This window comes from Micropterus salmoides, unplaced genomic scaffold (genome assembly GCF_014851395.1).
Source record: "Micropterus salmoides isolate LMB-PRFRI ecotype aquatic unplaced genomic scaffold, ASM1485139v1 Ms_hic_scaffold_23, whole genome shotgun sequence".
In the NCBI taxonomy this organism is placed as follows: Eukaryota; Metazoa; Chordata; class Actinopteri; order Centrarchiformes; family Centrarchidae; genus Micropterus; species Micropterus salmoides.
In genome coordinates, this window is record NW_024041484.1 from 7,980,894 (window position 1) to 8,005,739 (window position 24,846).

General features: G+C 40.8%; 1 protein-coding gene across 1 annotated transcript in view; it reads right to left on the bottom strand.

Moving 5' to 3' along the window:
• Positions 1-21,164, bottom strand: part of LOC119918271 (synapsin-3-like) — a 110,421-nt gene extending 89,257 nt beyond the window's left edge. Inside the window, 2 exon segments of the mRNA XM_038738917.1 lie at positions 8,901-9,378; positions 21,026-21,164. Coding sequence (XP_038594845.1) covers positions 8,901-9,319 — 419 coding nt within the window. The 5' untranslated portion in view covers positions 9,320-9,378; positions 21,026-21,164.
• Positions 21,165-24,846: the final 3,682 nt, after the last annotated feature.

Below are 24,846 nucleotides of genomic sequence, written 5' to 3' on the forward strand. Positions count from 1 at the left end.
GCAGGATGAACCTGTGAACTCCAGTTACTGGAAGAGTTATCTTCCAAAGCATCAGACTGCAGTATTCAGATCGTGTGTGCCTTTTCAAGATTGAGTTTGTATACAGAAAAACTGCAGTGCAAAGTTGACATTGTTGTTTACACTTGGTTCATTTAAGCACACTTTGCACAATTGAACTTGTTTATTCTTTTATTGGATTGGGTCAAGCCAAAACCAATCACATTCCAAATCCTGTAACTTCTTCGCTGATATTGGGACAGTTGAATAGATACTCTAGTGATTTGAATTTGCACATCTATAAAGTTGGGGGGCTTGCAAGAGACATTACTCTCCAAGAACAAAATATATCAAGACATTTTTTCCCTGTGAGTCAAGCTCCATAAACACTGCATACTACGTTTCCCATGATACAACTCAATTGTTAAATCATTTAATGCCCCCAGTTTGCAATGCAGGATTTCTGTCTACAAGCTCAATCATTGATAGTATTCTTAAGAGTTCCCAAAAACTCCCTCTGTTAAATATTAATTAAAACAGATTACTGTTGAACTCTCACCCTTTGCAGCATAGGACACTTAACAATCTGTTGAGAGCTTCAGGCTGGAGCTGTGTGTAGCCGAGGATCTAGGCTACATGCTAGAGGCCTTTGGTTACTGGGACAGGCTGTTGGGGATTTAGAGTGCCTCTCGACCTACTCACACCAAAACACATTTTCCTTTTGCAGCGTTTTTTCTCAGAGCCTCTCACCTAACAAAGCCTCTTTACTTTTCCACTTGTCTTCTCCATGACTGCCTTTTTGTTTTTCATTTATCCTTTTCAGTCCATTCATTAACGTTCATTACACTGAGGGGGACCTTATTCTTAACATCTCCCAGCTGTGGGACTTGAACATTTTGGGTCTCTAGCTGTCTCATTCTCTGCCATTTTAGAAGCCGTGAATCTTTAGAATGACTGACCTACATACTAGACAGGCAATGCCCCCTCTCACCCTGGACCACCACCACCACAGAGCATGAGCCAGGACCCACAGGCTCACCACCTAAAAATGACTGGAATGCATTTCAAGGTATTGCAAAACATGTCGTCACTCCAAGTGATCAATTTAATTTACAGGTCACTGGGCTCTCTGGTTTGAACAACCGCTTTACATGCCATCAAACGTAAACATTCAGCTCTGCAAAGATGTCTGGGCTTTCCTTCTCCCAGTTGTGCACACACCCACTATATAAACACCATGGAGCTGAATTCCTTTTTTTAAATCATGAGAATATAGTCCTTCTTTAGTGTCCCACTAATAGGAACCGTATGAGTCATGTATGCGGACAATATCAGGATATTGGATATAAAAACAACCCCGTCAGGGTTGTTTTTACAGTTATCCCTGCTTCTATTTGTACCCACTCAGCTAAACTCGATGCTGTGCTAATGCTGCTGTGTTTAAAAAATAGATTTTCTATGCTGGACACATATTTTTACAAGAAGATTAAATTCCTGTATGCAAGGATAAAGGATGCAAGGTTCCCAGTAATAGGAAACCGGAAAAGTTTCATCATTGTTGCATGGCTTATGTGTCACATGTCTATTACCATTTTATCAATCGTTAATGCATCTTTTAACTTTTTCAGACATAATTATTGCGGTATTTTACTTATGTGTAATGTTTATTGTTGTACTGCATGTCTGCATGTAACAAAAGTAGGTTGTTTCTTGTTTACTTGTTGTTGTTTTTATGGTGTTTCGATGTACTTGTTCTGTACATTTTTATAATTTTTCAAAACATCTTTCCAAGGGACTACAGTTGAAAATTAGCCAGTAAGTTAACACCGGCACATTTACAGTAATGTTGATTAATGTGTGTTGTCCTGAAATGAAAATAATCTTAAGGTTTTCTGGCTGTTTAGGGCAGCAGAAACAAGCCGTACACACGATTATCACCTTATAAGTTGATATGTCCAACTTGTAAGCAAGTTGGACATTTGTGTAAATAGTTAGGCAACACGATCATTCATTTGGAGTTAAGTTTCTGTCCACCTGACAAACATGCAATATGTACTCTCCTTTTAGCTCTGTTTTTGGTCTCCACTAACTTCTGAGGAAAACATCTCGCTCTTTAGTTGCTAAAATACAGTCTACTGTTAGGTGCTGGGCAGGTAGTGTACAATAAGTTTACCATAACTTTTTCACTGACAACAGCCGTGAGAGTGAACCAACACAGTAAAGTTGCGGGTCAGAAAACCAAGACAATGAGCTGAAAGTCACTAAAACACTCCGTAGAGCTGAAGGCGACTAGAGAGTAGCATGATAATTCTCTGAGTTCATCAGCAGTGATCCTTTGATTGATGATTGATATAAAAATATAAATCATAGCATTGTAAACTTTTAACGAAACGTTAGAATGGTTTAGAGAGACTTTAACTTGAACTTTATTAACATATAACATATTGAGACAGTCCTGAGAACAAAGAGAACTTCAGTCATTTCATGAAGTGCCCCGTGACGATATGTGTTTACATTCAGGTGACAAAACCCTCTAGTGGCCAAAGTAATTATGAAGGGAACAAAGGAGGAACTCAGATGACACATAGAGCGACATAGAGAGACCATGTAGGGAGGAGGTCGGGATAGACGGATGGTACAACAAAACATCCCTCAAAATTCGGACACTCCAATCTGTTCAGAAGACACAGACGATAATGGGTTGTCCTGATTAAGTAAATGTATGTATTACCTTTTCAGTACTTTTTAAAATAATTCTGATACATTGTAATGTTGGCCTGCAGGTGCTGTGAGGCTCAGCATGGGTTGCTAACTGCCAAAATAAGATGTTTTGCCCTTGATCTGCAGTGTGTGGGCTCTCTCCTTTTTCTTTAGACAAAACATGAAATTAAAACCCTTCATGTGGCTAAGGACAACCAAAAGCCAACCAGTACTCTGCTACACACATGAAGAAGTAAACACTTTGCCAGAGCAGGGCTGAATTGAGCAATCAGATGCTCATATCATTTAGAACACAGCGCAAACAGTCTGGCATCTCCTTGGCAAATCGTCTTAAATGCCAGCCTGAGAGGGAGGGAGAGAGCGACATCGAGACTGAAAAAGAAGGGATCGTCGGTGGTGGCGGTGATGCTCTCAGAGACTTTGCCTCAGTGCTGTGTACTGCTATTGTGCATCAGTCATTGCTGGAGGCCAAGCCTGTCAGGACAGAGGAGTGTTTCCCCAGAGACCTCAGCCTCTCTGCTGGAATGCCCAAGAGGAAATTCAACCCCAAGGCAGGGAGCGTTGGATGGACGGACACCCTCGCCATCCAGTGTGATCACTTCACCATGCCTTCAAGCCAGGACGATTCAGAACGACTGCTCTAAGTCACTAGTAATCTGTCCAGTGTCAGCAAGGAGGATTTACTTTAATATTTTCCCTGATATGATAATATGTCGTAAAAATATTGAGTCTGCACATTTACAAAAGACAGACTACAGCTGTGCGGTTGCCTCAGATGATAAGAGTGGACAGGTAGTGGTGGATGGTAAGAGTTTATTGTGATTACTTATCTGGTGGACATTTGCCAATGCAGTAGAGTAAAGCTGTGCTGTGGCTTTAGCCGTCTATCACATTTTCTTCTCCAAATAAAACAGTTATGTTGGCTGCCCCTGTTAAACCAGTGACCACAGACGGGATAAGATCAATGTTGATTTATGGAAATGAACGAAAAAACACAACGCATCTGTTCGGAGGGTGAGTGTTAGAAGACCCGTGGAACACATGGTGGCTTAAAAAATAAAAACAAGATTACATCTGGAGTCACTACAGGGCTGTGAAGTAAATTAGTAGTAAATTTGACCACTAAGATTTCAACAGCAAGGCCCATTTCCTTATGTTGTCCTTATGAGTCAACAACAGGACTCAGTTGCCTAAAAGCAGGTTTCACATTGTCCTAAAAACCAACACTGTGATTGGAAAAGCCAACACCGTGACACAGACGCGTTGTCAAAGCAGCAGCCAAATATTTGGTCGAGGTGTACTTGTCTCAGGGGGTCGAGTTTTAACTGTTAAGCTCCTGCTACATGCTCTACCTTCAACTTTTGAATTGGCCATTCTATTTTGGTCGAGTTTTACCCCAGTGCTGTTGTCATCTTACCTTTAACCTAAGTACCATCACAGACACTCTCACAGCTAACAATTTTCAGTAATATCTTGCACGAAAACTACCACAGAAAGGGTTGATCTGGAGATAAAGCAGAACATAGTGCTTAATCTGCTGCAGACTGAGAGGCGTCTTTTATATTGTTGTAAAGAGATAATGTATTTACTTCTATTTGTTCAATGCAATGGCAATTCAATAAAATGTTCAATGATGAGTAGGGGTATTATTATTATAGCATATATCAAAACAAAGTTACAAAGGGCTTCACACAGCAAGCCAAGATCACATAAAACATAAACGCATGCTGTTGGCAGCAAGAAGTTGTTTAGCCAAGTATTTTCAAGTATTCTGGAGATAAAACGTTATTTTGAAATAAGCAGTTCTTTTTCAAGAACCCTATGGTCAAGCCCAGGCTTTTCAGGAGTGCTTGAACACTAGCAGTTTTGAAGTAGTCTGGGATGTAGCCCAGGGTTGGTGAGCTGTTGAGAGCAACCAGGGCCCAATTGTTTCTGTAGAATGATGTCCCAGAAGTCACACAGTTAAGGTTAACACAACTTCAAGGTCAATCCTAAAAGTGTGCAGCTTACCATGCATTTGTATAAGAATCATTTCAGTGTGACATAGTGTTTCAGTCTGTGTTTGTGGCTCATATCCTGCTTTGACTGGGAAGAGCTACTGTTGACAACAGAACATCTGTAAGCACAAACACTGTGAGTGCAACTTGCTAAAACAGTAGAGGAAAATTGTTTCATATAAATATCAGAGGCAATCGCACATCACCATCTGCTGGCCAAAGCCCCTCACTTCTACACAGAAATATCAAAACGTGAGAAAACTGTCGAGTGTTTCTCTGTGAAGCTAAAGTTGAACTATAATGCCACTCAGTGGCCAGAAAAGGAAAAGGCTGAATTACAAATCAAATCAAACAAAATTAACTGAATATAATCTAAAATAATCTTTCTTTTATGTTAATATTAAAAATGTTGCCTTCTTAGGTTGGATCCATCTTCAGTGGCCATTTCTGTTTGAGAAAGGAGCTGCTCAAGTGGCAGTTCAGTTCTATAGACAATCAGGGGATCCCTGACCCAAAAAGGCCCCCTGGACATGTGTTTATCCAGCCATGTTAATGACAGTAGTTTGCTTCTCATGTCTCTTTTCCTATGCTGCTTTGATGTCGCTCCACTTTTTAAATGGGCCACACATTTTACTAATTAAGTTCAGTTAACTTGTCATGAGTACTATTCAGACTGCAAAAAACAGTTGTATGTCTTTGGAGAGAGTGCTATAAAGTCTGAAAAGAATTACCCTGGGTTAGACTTTATGTTGAATACACTGTTTTTGGAGCTCCATACTAGGGACTAAAACTCAGTGCATGTCACCCTCTGCTGTTTAGATTTTGACTTTTTTTATACCAGTCTTGGTGATTGCATTATATTGTACAGGTGTTAATATTACTGTGTCAACCCTATACACAATGAGTTCTTGAGAAAAAGTATCCTCCCTTTGGTTCATGTACTACAACCAAACAACCAACCACTAATCGAAGCTTCCTTTATTCTTTCATTATGTAAGTAAAGAGTTTATTTAGTTGAATGAAAACCCCCGCTGTTCTCTAGGGATGGTCCCTCAGAGTGTTGGAGTGAGTCTGGACAGCTCAGTGGGGGGATGATCCTCATGACTCATTTCAGAAACACACAGGATGTTAAGAGGAACAGGTCCTTCAGGGATTTCAGCCAGCCGGATTAAAGAAAAGAGGCCACCCCGCTTTTCAGAATATTGAGAGCAATCTTGGTGTTTTTGACATGGCTGTCAGTGGGGCAGTTTAATTTAGTGATCATTTTTAGACCCCGGCTTGATCTCCCCGCTGGGCCTTGGTTACAGATGCTGCGGCACACAATGATCCCTGCTAATTGTGTAGATAAACTCAAAGGGCTGTAAATAGCTAATAACAGCTTCACTGAGCTCAATTTACCAGCAAATGTCAGGCAGAAAAACAATTCATGAAATGGAAGGGTGGTTTATTGATTCAGTAAGACAAACATGAAAAATTGGCTGCTGCATGTCTTGACTGCAGCTCTGGAAATCAATTCCTCCACAGCTGATGTCAGCCTCTAACATGCATGTATGGGCTGTTGTTGAAAGATGAACCCGGCTCTTCTCATTATAGTTCATTTATTTTTTTGTCATCTCCAGAGCAAAAGACACTTCTTCTTGTTACCATGACAATTGCTATACCACCACAGAGAGCCATGAAAACATGCAGAAGTCAAGGACGACCGAGTCTATCACAAACAATAAGACGTCTCGCTCCTTTTAAAACTGCACCTGAAGAATGTAAAGGTAAGCAAAGTACATAGAGTGAAAACTTCTCACACTTTAGCCATCATTTTTCTTCATATGCTAACAGATATTGATGGTTGATTAGTTTACCGGTTGGCGATGGGGCAGTGGATAAAACACATGCCTCTGGTGTGTGAGACACTTGTTCGATTGATTGACTGGTTCGAAGAGTTAACAAAAAGTGTAATCAAAACAAAAAAGTGCAATCAATACAAGATAGATTGTAGGGGATAGAAGAAGAAGAGCACAGGACGTGCATGTTAGAGGTGTTATAAGAGGAAGTGTTCTCTGAAGAGATGAGTTTTCAAGAGCTTCTTGTAGTTAGAGAGGGACGCCCCTGCTCTGATGGCGTGTGGTAGCGCGTTCCACCATCGTGGTGTTACAGATGAGAATAGCCGTGACTGGGATTGCTTTGTGTGAAGGGATGGCAGAGCCAGGCGGCGTTCATTGGAGGAGTGTAGCGTAATTGAGAAGAGAAGGGGCCCTAGCACTGAGCCTTGGGGCACCCCTGTGGAGAGGTAGTGGGAGGAGGATAATTGTCCTTGCCACAAAACATTGTAGGAACGCCCCGAGAGGTAGGATTTGAACCACAGAAGTGCTTTACTCGAGATGCCCATTGCTGGGAGAGCTGATAGCAGGATCCTGTGGTTGAATGTGTCAAAGGCAACTGATAGGTCAAGCAGGATAAGAACCAAGGATTGGGCTGCAGCTTTAGCTGACCTGAGGGCTTCTGTTACAGACAGAAGAGCCGTTTCAGTAGAGTGGGCACTCTTAAAACCAGACTGGTATGGATCTAGGAGGTCATTCCGTGAGAGGAACTTTGATACCTGTTTGAATACTGCCTGTTCAATAGTTTTGGATAAAAATGGTAGAAGAGACACTGGTCGATAGTTCTCAAGTTGAGTTGGGTCAAGTGGCCCTTTTGAAAGTGGTCAGGAAGGTTCCTGAAGCCAGAGAAGTATTTATCACATGAGTGATTGTCGGGACCACAGTAGGAGATATGGCTTGGAGGAGATTCGTAGGAATCGGGTACAGTGGGCATGTAGTTGGACGCCTACAGGTCAAGAGTTCTGATACTTCGCTCTCTGTGAGAGGAGTAAACGAGGAGAGTGAAGAACCACTGACCTGGGAGGGCAGAGGAAAATATGTAGTAGGACTGCTACAATGGTTGAGTTTGAATGTTTCAGAGAATTGGCTAGTTATAGCCGCCACTTTGATTGTGAAGAAGGCAGCAAAGGTATCAGCAGGCAAGTTTGTGGGTGGTAGAGGTGGAGGAGGATTTAGTCGCGCTTTAAAAGTGGAAAATAATTTCCTTGAGTCAGTGGCACTGCTAATTCTGTTATTATAGAACACAGTTTTGGCAGCACTGATGCTTGTTGAGAAGGAGGATAGGAGCAATTGGTAGCCCTTAAGGTCGGCGGGGTCTTTGGTTTTTCGCCATTTTCTTTCAGCCGCTCTGAGATCAGTACAGAGCCCACGGATGGTATCAGTTAGCTTCGGGTGGGACTGGTTTGGGCGAGCAGGCTTGGTGGATAGAGGACACAGGCTATCCAGGCACGAGCTTAGTGTAGAGCACAGAGATTGTGCGGCATCATTGACTTCAAGTGAGGAAAATGTGTTGAGGGAGGGTAGAGTGGAAGCTACCACTGAGGCAGTGAGCGGGAGACAGGTTGCGGAGGTTGCGGCGGTGTGAGACCAATGGTGTCGGAAGAATGGGCTTTTCCTGTAGGCATACCGTGAACTGAATGAAATAGTGGTCAGACACATGTAGAGGTGTGACTGTTAGGCACTCTGTGGCACAGTTACGGACAAGAACGAGGTCAAGCACCTTGCCAGCTTTGTGGGTCGGGGGGCTGAGAACCCGTGTTAGATCAAAGGACTGAATCAGAGACAGGAAGTCTGCTGAGTTTGAATTGTCTAAGTGAATGTTCATGTCACCGAGGACAAGTAGGGGACAGTCATGCTCTGGGATTGAAGACAGCAGTGTGTCTAGCTACTCCACAAAGTTACCCATTTGTCCTGGTGGACGGTATATGACAATTACAGAGACCTTTACCGGAGCAGACACAAAGACAGCATGGTATTCGAAGGAGGCATATTGATTCGGGGGTAGCAGCTGTGTGAATTCCCATTTGTTGGAAATTAAGAACCCAGTCCCACCCCCCCTCCCAGACGGCCGGGGGGTGTGGGTGAAACTTAAATAAACTGGAATAATTCTGGCACTAGCACACATTAAAACAAAGAACGCAGAGTTCGGTTCATTATTTGCTGAACTAGGAACTGGTTTGAGATCATTTGAATGCACAAAAGTAAAACTCAAATTTATTTCTGCTAGACACGAGCAACAATAAAATGTGAAAATATACCTTTGTTCAACACATCACCCAAATAGATGAAACACCATGAAACTTCCACTCACCAGTCTGTGTGCTGATCATCGATGACCAGCAGGATCTTGGGCTTGCGTATCGCAGGTTTAGGTGGCTGACTGCTTCCTGTTGACGCTCCTTCAGCGGCTGTTGCTGCTGATTTGGCATGTGCAGCGGCTGCAACATTCTGGGCCATCTGAGCACTCTTCACCACGCTGGAGAAGGAGCTGAGGAAGCTCCCTGAGCCAGGAGTCGAGCCTGCGGTCGGGCCCGAAGTTGGGCCTGAGGCTGACCCCGAGCTCTGGGTCTGACTCGGGTTGCTCGGGGGCTGCCGCCTCTCTGTGGCCGGGGAGGCGGGAGAAGAAGTGGATGAACCTGGAGGCGTTGGCCTCTGCAGATCCATCATGTAGCCATTGGGGAGGTTGGCCACAAAGCTGCTGTCTGACAAGCGCCGGCGGAGGTAGTTCATGGTGATGGGCTGGTGGGTCAGTCAGGCCAGAGGAGGTGATGGGGAAGAAGCCTGAAATCCTGCAGAGGAGACAAATAAAGGGAGAAAGAAAAAAAACCCATAATATTAAAGCTGCACTCATCTATATTTCCATATTGACAATGGAATAAATGAGTACGTGTCATGGGAAAGGTGTCATTCGTATTGACGATCCCACAGAGAATTATTGCTTCTGCACTTCCCCTCAGCTCTTAGCATATTTCGGCTCATTGCTATGATTTTATGGCCCACAACTGTTTTGGTTCAGTCTTACTGCTTTCATTTACATTGTTAGGAGACGCAACAGACAGCTGTTTTCAGCAAAAAAAAACAACAAAACCCTCTCGTAAACCCTCTGTATGCTACCTGCCCAGCACCAAACGACACATGAACACAAAAAGTTAGCGACTGGCTCATGAGCAAATTTAGCAGCTAGAGTCATTTATATCCATGAGCAGTTGGTGGAGACCAGGACAAAGCTAGAAAAAGAGTTGCTCTTTTGTTGCTAGATGTCAAAATAGGCTACTGTTTACTGGCTTGCTAGCCCATTTATCACATAAACTTTAAAGGTAATAATACGGTATGTCTTCTGCAGGTGTTTCTTGCTCTGGAGCTGTGGATCTGGATCTGTGGTTACAAGTGGCCTACTGCTACCATGTTCCTGCTCGACACCCTTTGCTACAATTGTTATTACTAGTCCTATTGTTATTATAATTAACATTATATATATATATCAGTACCACCTTTATTGTCTGTATTTCTGTGTGGATATTGTGTTGGCTGCTCGCCCCCAACCCTCTCTCGCTCTCTCTTTCTCTCTCAATTCAATTCAATTCAAATTAGCAACAATCAACCCCATACATTTCATTTAAACAAGTCTTTTTGCTCTCTCTCTTAGAGAGAGTTGGGGGTGAGGGAGGGAGAGAGAGAGCAGTTGCTCTCTCTCTCTCCCTCCCTCACCCCCAACCAGTTGAGGCAGATGGCCACCCAACCTGACCCATGGTTCTGTTCGAGGTTTCTGCCTCTTAAAAGAAAGTTTTTCCTTGTTTGTTTTGCCAAGTGGTGGCAGTTGTTGGGTGTCTGTAAATAATATCACAAAGAGTACAAAGATATTACGGTCTAGAGATAATCTAGATGAAAAGTGCAAAATAACTTTTGTTGTAAATTTGCGCTATATAAATAAAACTGAATTGAATTGGCGCACCCGATTAATCAAGCCATTCTGTTATTAATGCCTGCTCTGTTTTGTACCCTGGGGGTCTTTATTGCTGCTCTCAGGTTTCCCATGTATGCACATGGATGGGCAGGGAGGTGCTCTCCCCCTCATGGCTCTCCACGTAGGCTCGTGGAAGGGCAGGGAGAGCCCAGAACAGAGCCATACTGCCAAACATACAACTTATGCAAATATCAGTTCCTTTGATGGAAGCTGTCCTGACTGAAATGTTCATGCAGTCATCTCTCAAAATGTTGTTTCTCAAGTGAGTAAAAGATTTATAGCATATTATCAAGATAAATGAAGAATTTCAGGTATTCCTCAGGATTAGGCTAGATTTTGTGCCTCACATAAATTAAGTTTAGATGGAAATGTGATTTCTGATGTTCACACTAATTAGCAAAAGTCAGATCTGAGGTGAAGAGCCACACCTGTAAAATATTCAGTTGCAAGTGCCAACTTGGGGAGATGAATCTGCTAAGTTACACACACAGGGTGGGAGAGAAACCGCTGGCAAATAATTCAGTGACACAGCAGTGATGATGCAAAGTTGGAGCAGTGATTCACAGCTCATGTCTTTGTAAAGCAGACAGAGCCCGCTGGGAGAAAGGAAACAATTATATAACACATGGAACCCAGCGTGGCAGAGAAGAGACATTCAAAATGATTAGCCATCAAACTGCAATGAAGCAAGCATGCTAGTGGAGGGGAAAAGAAAACCCTTAAACCTGATTAAAACTAGGCCGCTCTCATAGTAAATGGAGCTTAGATGAGATGAAAGTGCATCTGTTATTGAGGCGTCATGTCTCAGATGGGATGTGCCTGGTGTTTGTGCCGGTTTTCTTGTAGATAAAGGGGGAGGAGGGGCAAACGTTTCATCTTGACAAGGTAACTTAGTCAGACGATCACCATCAAGAAGTCTTTATGCAGAGAGGAAGTTTAGCTTCTGCCAAGAAACTGAACTCAGATCTGTGAACCTAAACTCTAAGCTCTACTGAGTAAAGTATTGTTATTGTTAGTAGCAGTACTGATCATTGCTGATCGTAGCAGTAGTGTAATTAAGATTTTCCCCCAATACTGCAATGATTTCCAAAAGAGAAATTCTCTTTTCTCTTGCCGTCCTCCAGAGAGAAGAAGTGAGAGGTCAGCAGCTACATGGAGTGAACCCCAATTTATATTAATGAGGCTGCTAAATATTAGAAACACCTCAGTATATCATATAATACAGTTATAATACAGTTCAAAAGCAACACAATCAACAACCTCCAAAATGACCATAATATGAAATTAACACCTCATTAAAACTGTGTTTCAACAAAAACTGAACATTACAACTGTGAAGATTTATTGCAGAAACTTTAGACTGCATTAGTTTTAGCTAGGTTTTAATAAAATGGCTAACTGTGTGTATCACCCTATGGTTGCCTATGTGCACATTCGGAGTGACATTTGCATTCATTTGGAGTCTTGGTTCTGGCCTCCTGGTTAACGTTCACCCTTCATTTAGCTCTGTTTTGGTCTCCACCGACTCCTGAGGGAATCATCTTCTCTAAATACTAAATGCTTCACTTTATTCTTGCTGCTGGGCTAAAACGCTCCACAGAACTGAAAAGAACTGCAGAGTGGTGATAATGCTCTGAGGGTTTGTCACTACAAATTACCCTTTTAACATTAAATTAAGTTATTTAACCCACTGCTACTACAAAAATAGCGATTAGTGCAGCTTTAAAAACAAATACAGTTTTAAGCAAATGTCAAACAGGAGGAAATGCATTTCTTGAGAACTATTTTCAGGTATGGACAAGTGTTGTTGTGTGAATGTGAATAGTAATGACAGAATGTGTTACCCAGTGCAATGGTGTGGCTTATTGATGTCTTTTTAATTGTTTCAGAAAACAATAGAGGTCTATGGCTTCCCCTAGATATTTATCCTATTGATGCTGTTTGCACTAATAGGGCTTACTAGTATTTATTGCTACTCTTACTAGAATCTATTGCCACTTGTAGATCTCTTACTTTACTGATGCTTGTATGTTGTTCCTCAAATGTAAGTCACTTTAGACAAAAGCATCAAATGAGTAAATGTAAAGGTAGAGGAATAAGCTAAATCAGCTTTGGGCAATATAAGTTAGTAGGATCAATTCATTGCTGGCTTGGATCTTTTCATGGTATTTGTTGACGGTAAACATATAGAATATTATCAGAAATCTTTTAATACTTGAGCTTAGGGATTCAGTGTTTTGCCCAAGGGCATTTCAGCAAGGCAGATGCATGTTGTCACAAGCAATAACACCAAAATGTAACATGCCTTCCAGCGACCGGGCTGAACATCCAGGGCTATCACAGAGTGAAGGGGCTTCCCCCTGGGAATTATGCTTATGTGTCAACCACCAGAAAGCTCTTACAAACTAGCAGGGCTTAAGTCAAATCATTGAAAATTACTAGAAAACAGACAGAATAAAGACAAACAACAAGCAGTGGCTATTATAGTCAGGGTAACAGGGCCACTGATTGCTTAGCTGAGCCCTCCTTGTAACGACTTGATCCCATTGGACAGATAAGGAGCTGTCTGCTGAAATACAGAAAATCACTATCTTTAAACCGCCATTCCCCACTTTCTCAACACCCCATAAGCTGCTTTCTCTCTGTGCCTGAGCACCTCTGACGCTAGTAAATCCCTGAAGGCTTTGCCTCTTAACCCTGAAGTATATCCAAAATGTGAGGAAACCACGGGAACCCCATGCTCTGTTACTGCTGACCTGGTGGCAATAAGATTTTATTAAGAAAGACTGAGTAGCAGAAAGAGACATACAAACAGCAATATGAACAGCTATAAAAGAACACCTTGGGTTATCCACATATTTATGATTGTGTGGTAAGAGTCTGTTGGGGCTGATTGTAAAAAAGCAATAGAACGGATGCGGCTGTTATGTCAGATCATATTTGACGCTCAATATTTACAGACTGTGTTCCACCCAAATAGAAACCTATAATTGAAAGCTGGTGAATGGTACAGTAGTGTATTAAGGAAATATTAGAGAAGTCCTTAAACTCTAAAAGCAAAAAGACTTGGGCTCAGCAGTAATCACTGGCTTTGCTCTATAATGATGAGGAAGAACAGGATAATGTCCCACCAGACTCTGGGACCCCTGCTGGTGTGCAGAGTGTGTTGGAGTGTGAGTGTTACTTATTCTATATTTAACAATTGATGTAATTGATGAAGATACAGCTTCAGGGAGATAGCGCTCCCTTCCCATTGGTCTCACATTGTTTCATGTTGCACTCTTAATTTTTTGCATCTTGACTGTGAATTTGGTGAATCTATCACCTATTCTGAATAGCTGTTCTGTGAATTTACACATCAAGGCCTGTTAGAATTGTTGACTAATTACTGAAGGATGTGCAGTGGTATCATTATTCTCTGACAATGTAGCTTTCCTGTTTCCCACCTAACATGTCCAAAATTATGCAATAATGACTAATATGTGCTTTCAAATGTAACAGCTAACGCAACAGATGTTGACTTTTTTTAATGAGATAAGTCGAGCGAGGCGAACGCGAGGGTTACTTCCGAAAAAAATTTGCGTTCCTCAATATTGTCTTCAAGTACCAGCCTCTTATAAATACTGTCTCACAGCCTGAACAGAAATCTAGACCACGTGAATTTATTTTTGGAAGTGTGAGAAATTGGTGGCAAGGGTTCTTGGATGCCCACAGGGGCCACTGCATTTTTTGTGTTCTTACTTGGAACAGTGGTACTCTGTACTCAGTGGTATACTCTAAAACGCAGGGAGTTTAGCTTTGGTTCATTTTGACGCACCCACAGCCACAATTTGGTGATACTATACTGTCAACACGGTACAACAATAATGACACCTCGCTTCATTCTTTGTTTTATGTAGTAATTTGGAAAGCGGGTCAATTATTTATATTCATTTAATTTGTAGACACGGGGTGGGATTAAATACATTTTTTTCTTCATCCCACTCCTTTTCAGTGTTTTAAAAAATTCCTTGGCTGTAATTATTATTACTATTATTATTTTACACATGTTTGAAATAAACACTTAAATAATAATGGTGAACCGAAGCGTTTTCTTGGGCTTTATAGAACGATAAATGGATTAATTGAGAAAAATAACCGGCAGATTAATCACAGATGAACATGACAAAAGACAAAATACATGACTTTAATACGTGGATGTTAAAACTGAGATGATAAGTCAATTAATCCATCAGTTGATCGACAGAAAATGAATTGAATTTTTTATGTCAGTCCCACAAATTGATCATTTCACATACCAAACCATTAAATGATAGAAAAAAATACTCAATTTCATCGCGTTGTCATTTGTCTGAAAAGAAATTCTACTCAGAAATACCTTTTGAAAACCCTCATCTCACAATATGTTCATACTATTTAATACCATTTATTATAACGGGTTTAGTATTTAATGAACTTTATATGGGCATCAATTTTCATTAAAATAATAACCGCCTTTAGCATTGTTGCCCAGGCTCTTGCAACCCTCCTCACAGCCCACACCAAGACACAGTCACTGTCCAGCACTGGGAAACTGTAATGAGCTTAAAGGGATCAGTGTGTCTGTTGTGCGGCGTGACACCACAAGCAGTCAAACATGGCTTTTATTATTCATGACAGTCTGTGCTGGGGGGGCTGGGGGTGTAGGCAGTTAGGGAAGAGGGTCGCTGGACTCGAGTCAAAGTGGGGGAAATTAAATTAAAGAGAGGTGGGATATCAGAGGGACGAAGTGCTGGGATGGGAGATGGCTTTCAACCTGCTACGAGGCATTCTGGGGGAACGCCAGATGGATGCACATGACAGTCCCTATCCTGGAGTTTTACAGCAAAAATTCCTTGCAATCAGAACTGTTGTCATCGTTACCACAACTGTAGTCAATCTGCCACCTAGGTCCAGAGCAAGATATCTCCACAGACACTGACCAGATTGGAATGACATTTGACACAAATATTAGTATCCCTCATGGTCCCCAGAGAATAATACCTAAAGATTTTGGTGACTTCTAGCGCCAACATCAGGCCAAAATGCCCCTTATCAAATACTTTGGTCTGCTCTCAAAAGTCATTTTTTCTATGAAATTTACAATGGATATTCATGGTCCCCAGATGATGAATTCTATTGTTTATGGTGAGCACCTTAACTTTTATCTAGAATCACATCTGGTCCAAAATATCTAAAAATATCTGAAGGTAATAAATAGACTGACATTAACTTACAGTGCCCACTTCAGACACTTAGGAATTTGTTATTTCATTGACCTCTTTTGCAATGCCATCCTGCCTCCGGACCGTAAGAATAATGAAATCAATACTGTCTTTTTGTTTCTGTCCAATGCTTTTTTGCCTTCCTTTACTTGAGATGAAGATTATTAGTTATGTTTCTGTTAAAAGCAGGCTGTGGATTTCAGATTGTTTGACTTTGTCTAATTAGATTTAACTCAACTAATTAGATTATTTGTGCTTAAGACAGCCTCTGGTCAGTTTATCACAGACTGTCAGCAAGCTTATTTGTCTAAATAAAATACAAATGACTATAAGCCAAATGATTTGATTTTTAATGGTCTTCTACCTTGTCCACCCTAGTTTGTGGGCATGGTAGTGGCTCTAGGGATGGTAGTCCAGACAGACAAAATTAACCACTTAGTCCGAGTTAATTATTGAATGGATGTCCATAAGCTTTTGTACATTCATGAATCCTACTGATTTTGGTGTTCCCCTGACTTTTTCTTTAGTGCCTCCAGCATGTTGACATTTGTGGTTCTAAGTGAATTGCCTCAAGAACTATTGGATGGATTGCTATGCTATGAACACAGACATTCATGTCCCCCCTCAGGATGATTTGTATTAAGTTTGGTGAAATAGTTGAAAAATAAAGAGATTCCTTTTAGCCTCAGTTAATTAGCAAATGTTAGCACGCTAACATGCTAAACTAAGATGATGAACATGGCAAACTGCCTAACATCAGCATGTTAGCATTTTCATCATGAGCATGCTGATGCTAGCATTTACCTCACACGTTGGCTGTACTACAAGGTACAAGGTTGTTTATTTGTCATTATACAGCACAACGCTGCAACAAAATGTGTAGTTCCTTCATGCTACATGCACAACATAGCCTATAATTAAGTGTTATACCATATTAACACGTATTAACCATATTAAAATATGGTCACATATAAAATAAAATAAAACAATATATACCATTATTTATAGACATACACATACACCCCAAACAAATAATGCATAGACCAATTCAATCCTATGTGTGGGACATGGTATTGGTTGTTGCATGTCGTGCACTGTTTCTTCTTCCTGTTGTTCATACCCCATGGGTATGAACAACATGGGAATCTTCATTGAATACATATATTTACATTTAACTTTGCAAATGAAAGGATTCAGATTGTAACAAAGCTACAGTGTTTCTACAGTCGCTAAGTAACCTACTCCTTATTTTATTTATGACCGTGGCAGCTGCAACTAAGTAACACTGAATTTACTCTTAGGTAAAAGGTATGTTGTGAGACCTCCATAAGCCAGGATTCCTCTAGAAAAAAAGCTGATAGTTGATATTTAGTGTTCACAATCATATTTTATATTGTCCACAATTATCTACAGTGTATGCAGTAGTGGAATACACTTCAGTTTTAGATAACTATCATTACAAATAACTGCAGTACATTTTGTGCCAATGATCTTTAAATCAAACCAACCAATTGGTCAGAGAAGTATGGGACACATTACAACAAAACAAAGAAATTGTTGAAGTTCGCCTACATCTTTACCAAGCTTTTTATCCATAAAAATGCTCTGTCAACACCCATCATTTCATCGGTGGACCTATCCTCACAGAACAATATCTTATACTTCATTTATGGCTTTTATTAGTTTGAATTTAAAGCTAAAATCCTGACCTTCCTGCATCTTGTCGCCTCTGCTGTGCCAAGACGTCAACGGAAGAGATGGTGTTGAGTTGTTATGGGAGGTTGTGTGGAAGCCTGCTGCTTATTTCAATCAACCAATGCAAAAGGTGTAAAATGCCAGCTTGTGAGGACACCATTAGGCTCAGGCTGTTGATTTCAGTGCTTGAAAATGCAAACATGCGGTGAAATGTTCTCATTGCACTGCCTCTATTTTGTACCAACTTTACAGGCATTTTCAAACAGGCCAAGTGCAAACAGATAAGCCATTATAAGATAATGGGTGACATAAATATGATTACAATACTTCACCACACACAGATCCAGAATTAAAAACAACGAAGCTTAAAACCAAATCTGAAAATCATGCTGCTTCCTGCAGAATCACGCAGCAGAAATGAGAAGTCATCCTTGAACTGTAAACCTCGATGACTGCAGTGACAGAATGTGCTTGGCGACACAACAGTCTCAGCCCGCTGTGAGAGTGTCTGCAGCAGCGATGAGCTGGTGAGGCGAGGAGTCAACATGCAGTGACCTCACCGCACTTCTCCCAGCAGATGCCACATTTGTATCCGCGCACACAGACAATGAGGCAGGAGGTAGAACCAACCTCTGACCTTTCTTTCTCCCTTAGACAGGTTAGACAGGTTCACTCAAAATAATCTCAGGAAACCTTCAGGTTAAATGCAACAACTTCTGTCAGCTTGAGTAAGACCCCTATGGCATTCATTGGTTGAGCCAAGCAACAGTGGGAGGGGCCAAATAACCAGAGGTTTTATTGGACTGAAGCTGAACAAAATGCACAAACACTCCATTTTATCATTTTGATTTCTAATTCGCAAGATACTGAACAACAACATGTTGGCTTGCAGCACTTCAAAACAAAGCCGTAACCCTACATAATACAACACACCCTCTATTCCATTCATATCAAAGATATGACTAACAGGTTGTTGATGAATCATTTCAATATAAACAGCATCCGCAGCATATTGATTCAAAGCTTCATTCAGAACAAACCAGCCCCCACATTACTACAACTTGTTTCTACATCAAAGTCTCCTCCCATCACAAACTGGACACTTTCCTACATTAAGTCTGGTGCACGCCGAGCAGCACTGAACCAGCCGAATAAGGACAAAAAGGTCACTGTTATTTTGCATTTCACCAGAAAAAAAAGAGGGGGATCATTAGTGGCTGCAGCCGGCCTTTCATGCTGCAGAGCATCTGCTGGGAGACAAAATAGATAACTGATTATGGAGGGAACACTTGTGTCTGCCTCCTGATTGCCTGATAAATATTTCATGGTGTTTATGTGGCAATATGGCGTCATTATCATCAATATTCAGTGCTATGCTGTAATACTAACACTGTATGAAGGTAGTCATTTTTGAGCTAAAAATTAAGTTAAAATAAATCTGTATGTTTACGCAAAACCCTCAAATCCCCTGAAAGTTTTTCTCTACAACATTAAATATCCATTTCTAAATAAGCAACAATCAAAGTTAAAGTCCAGAAAAGAGCATCTTTAGGTATAAACTCAGCTCCATCTGGACTCTGTGGGTGTGGTTTGATCATATTTGACTGGAAGCATCCTGGCAACAAAAGCAAATTACCCCTCAATAAGATTCTGATTCCAATATCAGGCTACTAATTTCTGCTTGGTGAAGAGAAATATCTGACACACTTTAAGTCCACTTAGAGTAGCACACAGATAAAAAGAAAAACGATAGGCTCTAAAATTATAAAAACCTGTGGTAGAAAGCTGTGTGAAAGCTGTTCAAAGTGGCTATCATCAAAATTTTTATGTTAACAATAGCTCACACGAATACATGTACAGTATATGAAAGAAGTTATGACATAGTGAATTATCACCTGACTGCAGTTCCCCTCAGCTCTTTGGAGCGTACTAGCATCTTTAAGCTAATTGTTTTGGTTTTCTGGCACACAACTTCACCACTCACGGCTGTAGGCAGCTGTTTGGGGAGAAAGCACGCTAGAAACTCACTGTATAGGGTTCCTGCTCAGCACCAGACAGCAGATAGGCAAAGTTAGCGACTAGCTAGTGGAGCATTTAGCCGCTGTAAGTAAGTAAGTAAGTAGTCAGCTATTGGTGGAGAGCAAAGCAGAGCTAAAAAGAGAGTGAATATTGGAATTATATTTGCCAGGTGGCCAGAAACACAATGACACAAATGAATGCTTGTGTTGCTCCATACCTACCTGATGTGTAGGCCTATACAGGCAACTGTTTGCTAACATTATCCACTTAATAGATGATATGTCAATTTTGTGCTTTTTTCCACTGCCCCCTAGTGGCCCACAAAAAGGGCTATCGTAGGGTTTAATTAAAGGTTCAGTGTGTAAGTTTTAGTGGCATCTAGTGGTGAGGGTTGCGAATTGTAACCAACAGCACAGTCACCGCTCACCCCTCCCTTTCCAAGTGCGTAGGAGAAGCTATGGCTGACATGCTCTGTCGGCTCTTTTGCTAAATAACAAGTGTGCTCCTCTATTTTAAATTTCACTTCTCTTCTTACTTATAACAAACCAGACAACGATGATGATTACTACTACTTCTCCTAATTTTTCTCCATTCTTCTTCGTATGTATTCAACATAGTGACAAAACACACTGTAGAGCAGTTTGTCTGTTTGGGCTACCATAGAAACATGGTGGTGCAACATCGCGACTTCCATGTTAGGGGACCTGCAGGTATGTGGATAGAAGTGACTCCTCCTAAGGTAATAAAAACATTAAGGTTCATTATGTAAGGTCTTTATACACCACCTATCATACTGCATTTCTGTCAATAGACCCTCCTAAGTATTACACACTGGACCTGTAACACAACAGTATTTGCCCCTTAGCATGGGCACAGACTTTTTTAGGGTTATAATTTAGAATATTCAATTTGAGTGTACAGTTTGTAAAATATGGGTAAAAAGGCCTATATCAAAAACTGCCCATTATCTTGAGGCAAAGCAGATCAGAGAAAAAAAAAGCTTAATTAGGGCTAAAGGGGGCTTTTCTGCATCATTTCACATCTCTAAATGAGATGCATAAGATAAATGACTGTGATAAAGACTGACCTGCAAATGCGAGTAAACTGACTTTCTAATCCACCGTCCACGGTCACAGTCATGAAATGGATACCCCAACCTTCCCCGCCTCCCTCCCCTAGTGAAACGCTCAGCGGAGGAGTGACTGGACCGTAGGCTGCAGAGACATGGCTGAGGGAATCCCTGCACAGACCTAGAGTAGTACCTATCACCAAGCTGTCAAACCACTCTAACCAGTCAGACGCAGCAAAAGCCTGTGTTCACGGGTCATTCCGCATCTTATCCGAGGAACAAAAATAATAACAGGGGGGGGAAACCCGGAAAAGATGAGCTTCATTGTGTGATGCGGCTGATTTCTCCAAAAGCAGAAGCCCGCAGCAGTAAAACACACACGCGGGGACACGTACTGGAAACAAAACGTGGGAATGATGCTGGAAATAAATGCGCATATAATTTACCTGAGCGGTTGTCAGTGATGAGCAAGTGTCGGATGCTGACCCTTTTTCTTCTTCTTCTTCTTCTGATGCTGCTGCTTCTTCTTCTGCGCTCAGGTCCACGATCCTCTTCTCAGCCTCCCAGCCAAGCCCCCCATCTCTCTCTCTCTCTCTCTCTCTCTCTCTCTCTCTCTGTTTCCACAATGCATGCCGGGAACGTGAGGGGTGTAATGCATTCATTATGCAGTCGGTCCATGAAGCTTGATTGAGGGAGCGTTTCTTAGCAAAGCCAAATGGAATAAAAAAGGGAATCAGGAAAAAAGGCTAGAGAATTTAAAAAAGAATCACAAGATTTTTATTCTTGTGATTTATTTAAAGACTGTTTTGTTTGTCTTTGCACTCAGAAATGTAGTTGAAATTCCTCTTATATGTGTTTTATATCTAAAAAATTCATTTAAAGGATAAAGTTTTTTGATTATAGACAAATGGTGGTATTTTCTCATTCAGGCTGTCATGGGATACACACTTAAAACCAGAGTTGCCACAGCTGGGCCACACCGGTGAATGATAGCCTATAGCCTATTTAGTTTATGATGAGTCTGAACATAAGCTGATCATGTTTTAGTTTAAAACTAAATTATATATTAGTAATGGATCAAATAACTACGTGCAATTTAAAAAGGGGCACCCACAGACTATTATCGCATAACTCTGCAGTTCCCTCTGTTAAACCCAACTCTAACCTCTCATGAATAAACAGACAGATACAGTTAGCTACTAGCTAGTGAACATGACGGCACATTTACATTTACATTTACTCATTTGGCAGACGCTTTTATCCAAAGCGACTTAGATTTAGCAGCCAGATATTTTCCTCAGGACTTAGTGAAGACAAGCAAAAGTTGAGAGTGTAAATATTGGACATTTACCAAGTGGACAAAAACAATGTCACACATGTTAACATGTTAACCTTGCTCTTTCTTTGCTGAATATGTAGGCTAGATAAGCAACTGTTCGCTAACATGTTCACCACATCAACTTTAATGTAGGCTATGTCGATGTTTTTGTAGCACCGAGCATTGAAGACATGAAAAAGGTGGTTTTGAATGTCTGATCATTCTCTGATCAGATCTGCTGGAGTTGAAATCGAAGTTTTTGTCAGTTTCGGACTGTTTATTTTCTTCAGCAACTGCTCATGTTAAACACAGAGTCTAGCTATGTTATAATAGCTTGTTGTGCTGCCCCAAAGTAGCCAAAAAATCAGTTTTTACAGGTTTAAGGAAGGAAAACATTGTCAAAATGTTGTTTAATTGTGGCTTCAAGACAACCTTTTCAAATGACCACAAATGTATGTATCAAAGCATTGAAAAAATACTTACGACACATAGGTCTCATTTCTCTGGATCATTATGTAGCACATACAAATTTGGTGCACGCTGAAATATTAGAACATATGATGCTTTTTCTGCTTTCTGATGTTCATAATTTGCAATAATCTCTGACACCTATTTTCAGCTAAGATGCTCTAACAAAACCACTGTACGCTACCTGTTTAGCATCAAACAGCTAGTTAGTGATAAGCTACTGAACAAAGCCACTAAAAATCAGATTTGTCCCTTAGGAGTTGGTGGAGACCAAACAAGAGCTAAAAGGAGAGTAAATATCAAACGTATACATTCATCAGGTGGACACAAACATGGCTCCAAATGAAAGCTAATGTTGCTGCGTGTCTGCTTGATGAATCAACATTGTTTTTACAGGCTTTTGCTGCTGAGGCCAATAAATCAACTAATACTGCTGTAATGGTTTAAATGGTCACGGTTCCCTCGATGTACTTGCTTTCCATCATGAACATTTACTACATTTTTGACAAAATAATTAATGAACGAATCATTACTGAAAAGTTAGATGATTGAGATGTTTGGCACACTGATATCAGCAGAGGTAAATATTTGATGACGGCACTCAGGCACAGAAGAACAAGTCAACCCACAGCTGTCACTGACGTAACAGAGTGTAATGACAACATCATTAAACTCATTTGACCCACAGTCCGCAGGCATTATGCCCCCACTGAGTAGCTCTAGTCAGTTTGCTGAGAGTTTTCTAGCCTGAAAGAGTAATTCTCTGTATGGTCAAAAGCCAATTTCTTTAAACTGCAGGCTGATACCATAAAGGTATTATTTGTTATTTGGGTAATATTTTAAATATTTGATCATATGTTTCATTTCAGAAGTTCAGTGGGTATCTAACCGATCATATGTCAGAATGTCTGAATAATAATGAGAACATACAGAGCCTAATTATGACGCTGGATTAAAAGGATACTTTTAATTAATTAATGGATAACTGAGTGAGTGAATGTAAAAATCCTGGGATTGTATTGGAGCTAATTACACTTTAATGAGAAGCTGTCCAGCTTCCAGCCCTCTGGAGGTAAACAGCAAAATTCACAGATGCTGCGATAGCAACTCATTATTTCCACATTTAATGTACACTGCAGTCCAACCCTTTGTCAGCATTAAGTTGGATATGTATAGCCAAATACCAAATCAACTCAGTTTGTAGATAGGCCTATGTTTTAGCTGCTCTTTGGCCGTTAAATGGTGTCGGCATCGATTCATGGCAAAAGGCAACCCTCTGCTATCAATGTATGTCTTTGTAAAAAGAAAAGAGACAAGAACAGAGACACAGAGGCTGCACCCCAAAGTGCAGTACAAATATTGTCATCCAATCACAGCAAGATACATCTGCATGCTGCAGCTGCACAAAAATAGAAACTAAGATGAGGGTGCAGTCTCAGAGGATTAGTAGTTTCTATCTCACAGCAGTAGTTTATCCACATTACATTAGGACCACATTTCCCATGTTCCCAATTGCTTCCTGTCCTTCTGTCCCAGAAGGGGAGAGAGTTTTACTGAAATAGCACATTAACTCGAAGTATAGGTATGCAATAGTAGAAGTATAAGTCTTAGTAGGACTATACAGGAAAACAAGACTCTCACCAGTTTACTATCATGTTGTGTCATCAATACAGACGTATAGTGGCACAACGGTAATTTCCCATCCCATAAAATGCGGAAGTTATATCTACTGCAATGCTAGCAGCTCTGTAAGCCTGTAGAATACAAGGCTCAGCAGTGCTAAATGCTTACATACTCCCAATTTAGCTTGTTAGCATTTGCTAAACAGCACTGAACACATGAGCTGATGGGAATTGGAGTATTTTATTTTTAAGTATTATAGTATTGGACACAGTAGACCTCATGATCCTGCTATGAAAAGTTGAGGGATCACCACAGATATTACGATTCATCCTGGGGGTCATATGATTGTCAGAAGCAAGAGAAATTTTATGATAATCCATCCAATAGTTGTTAATACACTGTCTGTACTAAATTTAATGTCAATCCATATGCTAATTTTAGCCTGAACCAAAGTGATGGATTGACTGCCATTGCCATCCCTGGCTAGGCTAAAGAGAAACAATAATGGTTTACCATGGTAGAACAACGCCCGCCTCCAGTTTCTTGCTGTGAAGGAATCCAGCAGATGCCCCCTTATGTAGCCAAATGTAAAATTTGTGTAAAGACTGTGAATGACATGCTGCACGAAGCACCTTTAAAGTTTGAAGTACCAGAATTAAATATAGACAGACTTACCAAAAATACAGCTGTAACCATACACCTTTATTAATCAGCTGATCAACAGGTGCGTTCTTGATCTATTGAGGCTGCACATGCAGCAGATCTGCTGACCGCAGCTGTTACTGGAATCACCACAAACATTTCAGAAACTCAACAAAAACGTCTCCTGCTATCAGCCACATAAAGACCCGCTCGCCC